General features: G+C 42.4%; 1 protein-coding gene across 1 annotated transcript in view; it reads left to right on the plus strand.

Moving 5' to 3' along the window:
• Positions 1–5,112: 5,112 nt before the first annotated feature.
• LOC112072067 (stabilin-2-like) overlaps positions 5,113–9,775 on the plus strand; it is a 21,027-nt gene continuing 16,364 nt past the window's right edge. Inside the window, exons 1-3 of the mRNA XM_024139482.2 lie at positions 5,113–5,392; positions 6,452–6,559; positions 6,992–7,185. Coding sequence (XP_023995250.1) covers positions 5,197–5,392; positions 6,452–6,559; positions 6,992–7,185 — 498 coding nt within the window. The 5' untranslated portion in view covers positions 5,113–5,196. The remainder of the gene's footprint in view (positions 5,393–6,451; positions 6,560–6,991; positions 7,186–9,775) is intronic.

Genomic DNA, 9,775 nt, shown 5'->3' on the forward strand with positions numbered 1-9,775 from the left:
TCAGATAGAAGACATGATATACAGTGTCCTCAGATAGTAGACATGATATACAGTGTCCTCAGATAGCGTACATGATATACAGTGTCCTCAGATAGTAGACATGATATACAGTGCCAGAGGGTATTTTCATCCATTTCGTGTGAACCGTTTAGAAATTACAACACTTTGTATACATTGTCACCACATTTTAGGTGACCAAAAGTATTGGGACAAATTCACTTGTGTATTAAAGTAGTAAAAAGTTTAGTATTTGGTCCCATGTTCATGGCACCCAATGACTACATCAAGCTTGTGACTCTACAAACTTGTTGGATGCATTTGCTGTTTTGTTTTTTTGTGTTTCACGTTATTTTGTGCCCAATAGAAATGGTAAATAATGTTTTATGTCATTTTGGAGTCACTTTTATTGTAAATTAGAATAGAATATGTTTCTAAACACTCCTACATTAATGTTGACGCTACCATGATTACGGATAGTCCTGAATGAATCGTGAAGAATGATGAGGGAGAGACTAAGTAGCACAAATACGACACCCCCAAAACATGGTGTCTGTTAATGTGAGAAGTTTACATGTCTTGGGTGTGTCACTTTCTTATTCACGATTCATTCAGGATTATCCGTAATCATGGTAGCATCAACATTAATGTAGACGTGTTTAGAAACATATTATATTCTTATTTACAATAAAAGTGACTCCAAAATGACATAAAACATTATTACAACTAAACGGTTCCCCCGATATGGATGAAGAAAATCCCTTCAAATCCAAACTTTGAGTACAGAGCCAAAAGAAGAACAATTCTTCCCTGTCCCAATCATTCTTGTATCGTCTGCGTCCCAAATGGCATAGGGCCCTAGTCAAAAGCACTTTATAGGGAATAGGGTGCCATTCGAGATCCATTCATCTATATGTCCTTTGGGGGTGTCAAACTCATTCCTCAGAGGGCCAAGTGTCTGCGGGTTTTTCCCTTTCAATTAGGACCTAGACAACCAGGCGAGGGGAGTTGTCACGTAGAGTAGGCCAGAAGGCTAAACTGGAAAACCTAACCTCTATCAAAATAAAAAGATGGCGGAGCCGCAAAAGTTCTTCTGTGCAAAGGTGTTTATTTACATAGTGATCCCGGAAAAAAAACAACAGTACTGCCATCAAACATATACCTTATGGGACAGCTTAAAACAATGCTGCCCCATCCACAGCTAAACACAATGCTGCCCCATCCACAGCTAAACACAATGCTGCCCCATCCACAGCTAAACACATGCTGCCCATCCACAGCTTAAACACAATGCTACCCCATCCACAGCTAAACACAATGCTGCCCCATCCACAGCTAAAACAACAATGCTCCCCATCCACAGCTGAACACAATGCTGCCCCATCCACAGCTAAACACAATGCTGCCACCCACAGCTAAAACACAATCTGCCCCATCCACAGCTAAAACAATGCTGCCCATCACAGCAAACATGCTCCCCATCCACAGCTAAACACAATGCTGCCCATCCACAGCTAAACACAATGCTGCCCCATCCACAGCTAAAACACAATGCTGCCCCATCCAGCTAACACAATGCTGCCCATCCCAAGCTAAACACAATGCTGCCCCATCCACAGCTAAACACAATGCTGCCCCATCCACAGCTAAACACAATGCTACCCCATCCACACTAAACACAATGCTGCCCCATCCACAGCTAAACACAATGCTACCCATCCACAGCTAAACACAATGCTGCCCCATCCACAGCTAAACACAATGCTGCCCCATCCACAGCTAAAACGATGCTGCCCCATCCACAGCTAAAAACAATGCTACCCCATCCACAGCTAAACACAATGCCCCATCCACAGCTAAAACATCTGCCCCATCCACACTAAAAACAATGCACCCATCCACAGCATAACACAATGCTGCCCCATCCACAGCTTAAAACAATGCTGCTAAACCTAAGTTCCTTAGGTGAGGGCAGTTATTTACTAATTAGTGACCAGATAACCAGGTGAGGCAGTTCTTTACTATTAGTACCTAGACAACCAGGTGAGGCAGTTCTTTACTAAATAGTGACCTAGACAACCAGGTGAGGGCAGTTCTTTACTAATTAGTGACCTAGACAACCAGGTGAGCAGTTCTTTACTAATTAGTGACCTAGATAACCAGGTGAGGCAATTCTTTACTAATTAGTGACCTAGATAACCAGGTGAGGGCAGTTCTTTACTAATTATGACCTAGACAACCAGGTGAGCATTTTTAATAATTATTGACCAGACAACCAGGTGAGGGCAGTTCTTTACTAATTAGTGACCTAGACAACCAGGTGAGGGCAGTTCTTACTAATTAGTGACCTAGACAACCAGGTGAGGGAGTTCCTTAGTAAATGTATCTAGACAACCAGGTGAGGAGTTCTTAGTAATTAGTGATCTAGACAACCAGTGAGGGCAGTTCTTTACTAATTAGTGACCAGACAACCAGGTGAGGGCAGTTCTTACTAATTAGTGACCTAGACAACCAGGTGAGGCAGTTCTTACTAATTAGTACTAGACAACCAGGTGAGGCAGTTCTTTACTAATTAGTGACCTAGACAACCAAGTCGAGTATGTCCTAGTAATTAGTGATCTAGACAACCAGGTGAAGGCAGTTCTTTACTAATTAGTGACCCAGACAACCAGGTGAGGGCAGTTCTTTACTAATTAGTGACCTAGACAACCAGGTGAGGGCAGTTCTTTACTAATTAGTGACCCAGACAACCAGGTGAGGGCAGTTCTTTACTAATTAGTGACCTTCATGAATTATTAAGGGAGGAGCAAAAACCCGCATCAACTCTGCCATACGTGGAATTAGTTTGACACGTGCTGTACATTCATGGTAACAGTAAATAGATTTTTGGTCCCGTGTGGCTCAGTTGGTAGAGCATGGCGCTTGCAACGCCAGGGTTGTGGGTTCATTCCCCACGGGAGGACCAGGATGAATATGTATGAACTTTCCAATTTGTAAGTCGCTCTGGATAAGAGCGTCTGCTAAATGACTTAAATGTAAATGTAATTTTTCTTTAAAGTAATTTTTTTTAAGAATGTTTGAGCTTTTTGATTCCAGTGATACAGTGCATTTGGAAAGTATTCAGACTTCTTGACTTTTTCCACATTTTGTTACATTACAGCCTTATTCTAAAATGAATTAAATTGTTTTTTCCCCACATAAATCTACACACAATACCACATAATGACAAAGCAAAAACAGGTTTTTAGAAATTTTTGCAAATGTATAAAACAAAAATAACGGAAATATTAAATTTACGTAAGTATTCAGATCCTTTACTCAGTACTTTGTTGAGGCATCTTTGGCAGTCGATTACAGCCTCGAGTCTTCTTGGGTATGACGCTACAAGCTTGGCACACCTGTATTTGGGGAGTTTCTCCCATTCTTCTCTGCAGATCCTCTCAAGCTCTGTCAGGTTGCATGGGGAGCGTCACTGCACAGCTATTTTCAGGTCTCTCCAAAGATGTTCAATCGAATTCAAGTCCAGGCTCTGGCTGGGCCACTCAAGGTCATTCAGAGACTTGTTCCGAAGCCACTCCTGCGTTGTCTTGGCTGTGAGCTTAGGGTCGTTGTCCTGTTGGAAGGTAAACCTTCACCCCAGTCTGAGGTCCTGAGCGCTCTGGAGCAGGTTTTCATCAAGGATCTCTCTGTACTTTGCTCTGATCATCTTTCCCTCAATCCAGACTAGTCTCCCAGTCCCTGCCGCTGAATAACATCCCCACAGCATGATGCTTCCACCACCATGCTTCACCGTAGGGATGGTGCCAGGTTTCCTCCCGATGTGACGCTTGGCATTCAGGTCAAAGTGTTCAATCTTGGTTTCATCACACCAGAGAATCTTGTTTCACATGGTCTGAGAGTCCTTTAGGTGCCTTTTGGCAAACTCCAAGCGCGGTGTCATGTGCCTTTTACTGAGGAGTGGCTTCAGTCTGGCCACTCTACCATAAAGGCCTGATTGGGGGAGTGCTGCAGAGATGGTTGTCTTTCTGGAAGGTTCTCCCATCTCCACAGAGGAACTCTGGGGCTCTGTCAGTAACCATCAGGTTCTTGGTCACCTCCCAGACCAAGGCCCTTCTCCCCCGTTTGCTCAGTTTGGCTGGGCGGCCAGCCCTAGGAAGAGTCTTGGTGGTTCAAAACTTCTTCCATTTAAGAATGATGGAGGCCACTATGTTCTTGGGGAACTTCAATGCTGCAGAAATGTTTTGGTACCCTTCCCCAAATTTGTGCCTTGACACGATCCTGTCTCGGAGTTGTACAGACAATTCCTTCAACCTCATGGCTTGGTTTTTGCTCTGACATGCACTGTCAACTGTGGGACCTTATATAGACAGATGTGTGCCTTTCCAAATCATGTCCAATCAATTAAAGTTACCACAAGTGGACTCCAATTAAGTTGTCGAAAGAGCTCGAGGATGATCAACGGAAACAGGATCCACCTGAGCTAATTTCGAGTCTCATCGCAAAGGGGCTGAATACTTATGTAAATAAGGTATTTCCGTTTTTTATTTGTAATACATTTGCAAAAATGTCTAAAACCCTGTTTTAATTTGTCACTATGGGGTATTGTGTGTAGACTGATGAGGGGAAAAAAAGATTGAATCCATTTTAGGGTAAGGCTGTAATAAGCAACAAGGGGTCTGAAAACTTTCCGAATGCACTGTACATGTCTGTTTACAGTGGTGTACAACCTTGTTGTCATAGTAATGATAACAACACTCAGAGCTTTACTTTGTAAAGGGGGAAACTTCAAAGCGATATGTTCCAATGTGTTTTAAACTCAGCTCATCCACAGCCAATGTGTTTCAGTGTAAACTCAGCTCATCCACAACCAATGTGTTTCAGTGTAAACTCACCCTTTTCCACTACCAATGTGTTTCAGTGTAAACTCACCCTTTTCCACTACCAATGTGTTTCAGTGTAAACTCACCCTTTTCCACTACCAATGTGTTTCAGTGTAAACTCACCCTTTTCCACTACCAATGTGTTTCAGTGTAAACTCACCCTTTTCCACTACCAATGTGTTTCAGTGTAAACTCACCCTTTTCCACTACCAATGTGTTTCAGTGTAAACTCACCCTTTTCCACTACCAATGTATTTCAGTGTGTTCTGGTGGGTTGGAGGCCCCCTGTGGAGATCACGGGAACTGTGATGATGGACGCATGGGGTCTGGACGGTGCCGGTGTCACGATGGCTTCAAAGGAATAGCCTGTGAGCTGTGTGAACTTAAACACTATGGAACCAATTGTACAGCGTGTAACTGCACAAATCAGGGCCAATGTGAGGATGGGATGGAGGGAGATGGGAGCTGTTCCTGTACTGAGGGCTGGACTGGAGACCGCTGCCACCTTAAAATAGGTAAACATTGATTCAGCTATTATGAACCTACACTATTACATTCAAAAAAAACATTCCTTATCCATGATACTTCAATGGTTGACTATCCAGGAATATAAAGTAAAAGGACCTGTGTACTGGGGTGTAAGGAATGTTTCGGGGATGTTCAAGTCCCTCCGTCAAGTACCTGATTCCCTTTTTCTTCAAGCTGGGCTGAAGCACCATTGGGGATATATTTGAACTATTACATGGTAATGTGATATGCCACAAACAGACAATTCATAATAGTATCTTATATACTACCTCCACGCTTTGTGTGCGTGTAGCAGTATATTGCTGGTAGGTAGCCCAGCGGCTAAGGAGTTGGACCTGTAGCTGAAAGGACACCTGTTCAAATCCCAGGCTAGGTGCTGAAAAAAAGGGGGGTGGTATTGATCTGGTAACTGGAGGGCTATTAAGTTCATATTCTAACAACTATCCCCTACCGTTGGGCCCTTGAGCAAGGCCCTTAACCCCTCAACATGTTCTCCATCCAGGGGCACTGCTGCTTCACCCTGTGCTGCTGTCAACTGTGTGATGTGTGTCTGTGGGATGTGGTGGGGGATTAAGAGAGAAGACATTTCTTTATATCTATAATAAATATAATAACTTTAACTATAATAATAATAATAACAATAATAATAACAACAACAATAATATTATATATGATAATAATAACAATCATTATAATAATAACTACAAAAATAATAACTATAAATATGTATAAAAACAACTATAATAATAACTATAATAATAATAATAACCATAATAATACATCATAATAACAAATATAATAATAATAACTATATATATATTTTTTAAATATACAAAATAATGATAACTAATAATAACTCTAACAATAATAACTATAATAATAAAAACGATAAACTATAATAATAACAAAGACTATAATAACAATAACAAAATATAATAATAATAATAATAACAACTATAATAATAATAAAGTAGCTATGGACAAAAAGTTGTATTGTATGTGTGGGCCCGTGTGTGATAACTTTGTCAACTGTTGTGTCCGATCAGAGAAGAAGCTGGTGTGTTCTCCAGAGTGCCATAGCAACGCTGTGTGTCTGCCCGACAACATCTGTCTCTGTCAGTCACAGTATGTGGGGGACGGCTTGAACTGCACTGGTGGGTTGGAATCATTATTTAACTAATTTATTACCCACAATCCAGTTAGCTAATAGATTAACCCAATGTATTCATTCTAAATCCACACTCTTGGGGTGGTGCGTCATGACTAGGGGCCAAGAGTTTTTCCAGACCATGTGACCTGACCAGGAAAAACTCTTTGGCCCTAAACGTTTAGCGAGTCTTGGGGTGCGTCCCAAATGGCACCCTATTTTCCGATATTGTGCACTTATTTTGAGTAGTGAACAATTTAGGGAACAGGGTGATATTTTAGATGAAGACCCAATGTAGTTTGTTAGTCACTATGGAAACTGTGTGCACTAATTAGGTAATAGGGTGCCATTTGAGACTAAGCCTTGCTATTCTGTTTCCAAATCTTCTCGTCCAGCTCCTGGCCTGTTATATTATTACTTATCTCTGTGTCTCCTCCAGCTCCTGATCTGTGTGCGGAGTACAACGGGGGCTGCCACCAGCATGCAGCCTGTCTTCAGACAGACCTGCAGGTCAACTGTACGTGTCTGTCTGGCTACGAGGGTGACGGCTATGTCTGCTCACCTATCAACAGGTGTGTCACAGAGACCAACGGAGGATGCAGTGACTTCGCTACTTGCCTGTTCACAGGGCCTGTGAGTGGTGGCTTCATATTCATGTTTTTCTGGCGCTTTCTCAATTGTCTTTCCTTCCTGTTGAACGCAGAACGAGGGAGCACTCGGTTTGTTCTTTTGTAAAGTTTTGAAAGTCTCTGAAAAAGTTTGGTTTGTAGCTAGCTACCTTTTGAGTTTGGATCCTGCGACGTGGTTGGCATCAGTTGCTGGAACCGCTACTATCTGTCCAGTGATCCTGCCGACCAAGGCCGGGTCTGAGGAGCTGTTTGGTGTAGAAGCTAGCCTAGCTCCTAGCTAGCTGCCTATCAAGCTAGCAGGGTTTCCTTGTGGGTGTTGTTAGCCATTGTGGCTGGGACTGTGGATTGTCCCGGGCTTGTTGCTGTCTAGATCCCTGCTATTTGTTGTTGTTTTCAATCTTCCCTCTGACCTGCCCTGTAACCTACGTTGTTACCATGACAAAGACCAAAGCTGGCNCGTTGAGGACAGTGGTGTCTCTCTGTCACAGGTGAAGGATCTTTTAAACTAACAAAATAGTTCTAAAAGCAGTTGGTTTCAACAACAAGAAAATAAATACAAATGTTTTGTCCAAATACTGGTGGAGTCGACTAATAAAAGAATGGACGACCTGACCAGAGAGGTCCAGGACCTGAAGAACAATACTGGTGGATTCTACTAATAAAAGAATGGAAGACCTGACCAGAGAGGTCCAGGACCTGAAGAACAATACTGGTGGATTCTACTAATAACAGAATGGACCTGACCAGAGAGGTCCAGGACCTGAAGAACAATACTGGTGGATTCTACTAATAAAAGAATGGACGACCTGACTAGAGAGGTCCAGGACCTGAAGAACAATACTGGTGGATTCTACTAATAAAAGAATGGACGACCTGACCAGAGAGGTCCAGGCCCTGAAGAACAGTTTGCAGTTCTCCCAGGTTCAGCTCGGTGAGTTAAAACAGGAGAACGGCAAGATGACAGCAATCTGTAAGTCATTGAGAGGACATCAGTTCTGTGTGTGAATCCATGATAACAATGACAGAGAAATCAGATTATCTCCAGGGATAATCAAGACGGAACAATATGGTTATGGATGAAATTTCAGAATCTCCACGAGACCTTGACGGAGTCTGAGGACAAAGTGAGGAAAATGAACTGAGAAATTGAAGATGGACCACAGGAAGATTGAGGTGGAGCACGCTCACAGGATTGGAAAACTCACCACCGGCCCGGGTGACAGGCTCAGGCCCGGGTGACAGGCCCAGGCCGACAGTGATCAAATGCCTGAGGTTCAAGGACAAGGTAGTTGGTCTGGAAAGAGACAAAATCTTGAGAGGAACATATATCTTCCTCAACGAGGACTATCCTGAAGCTGTGCACCAGAAGAGGAAGGAACTGATCCCAGCCATGAAAGCTGCCAGAGCACGTGGGGACATTGCTTACATCCGCTACGACAGGCTCATTGTCCACCCTCCCTCCCAGAAGGGATGAGAGAGCCAAGCCTGTGGGTTTGTAGCTTCAACCCCACAGCACGCACACACACACACACACACACACACACACACACACACACTTGGTGCTGCCTATCTGGGCCAGGACGCTCTTGAAAAAGAGATTTCAAATCTCAATGAGCCCTTCCTGGTTAAATAAAGGTTAAATAAAATAAAATAAAAATTATATATGTTTTGACCATGAAAGTTTACAATCTAAGATATCACCAAGTAATTTAGTCTCCTCAACTTGTTCACAGCCACACCATTCATTACCAGATTCAGCTGAGGGCTAAGAGCTAGGGGAATGATTTGTACTACATACAATGCTCTTAGTTTTCTCTCAACAGGTTATGGTCAATAATATCAAAGGCTGCACTGAAATCTAACAGTACAGCTCCCACAATCTTCTTTTAATCCATTTCTTTCAGCCAATCTTCAGTCATTTGTGACAGTGCAGTACAATGTTGAGTGCCCTTCTCTATAAGCTGCTGAAAGTCTGTCAATCTGTTTACAGAGAAATAGCATTGTATTTGGTCAAACACAATTTTTTCAACAGAAAGTGTTTTGTGTTTTATTACATACAGACAGAAACCTGCAACCACAACACTTCAATAACACTTGACATGAGATCCTCTCTAAGCATTACAGGGATATGGCCTCTGAATATATACAGCAACACCTCCCCCATAAGCATTCCTGTCTCTTCTATAGATGTTATATCCTTGTATTGCTACTGCTTGTATCATCAAATGAATTATCTAAGTGAGTCTCAGAAATGGTTAATATATGAATGTTATCTGATGTCAAATTATTGATTTCATGAACCTTATTTCTAAGGCTCCATATATTAATATGGGCTGTTTACAGCCCTTTCCTGGTAGCTGATAAGAGACATACTATGGAAAAGAAAAAACAAAGCAAGATACAATATATTACATTCAGCCGTCCATTAATCAGTTGCTGTGTGTGTGTGTGTGTGTGTGTGTGTGTGTGTGTGTGTGTGTGTGTGTGTGTGTGTGTGTGTGTGTGTGTGTGTGTGTGTGTGTGTGTGTGTGTGTGTGTGTGTGTGGGTGTGTTTTTGTGGTTGTGTGTGTGTGTGTGTGTGTGGGGTGTGTGTG

Source organism: Salvelinus sp. IW2-2015, unplaced genomic scaffold (assembly GCF_002910315.2).
Source record: "Salvelinus sp. IW2-2015 unplaced genomic scaffold, ASM291031v2 Un_scaffold1814, whole genome shotgun sequence".
Classification (NCBI taxonomy): domain Eukaryota; kingdom Metazoa; phylum Chordata; class Actinopteri; order Salmoniformes; family Salmonidae; genus Salvelinus; species Salvelinus sp. IW2-2015.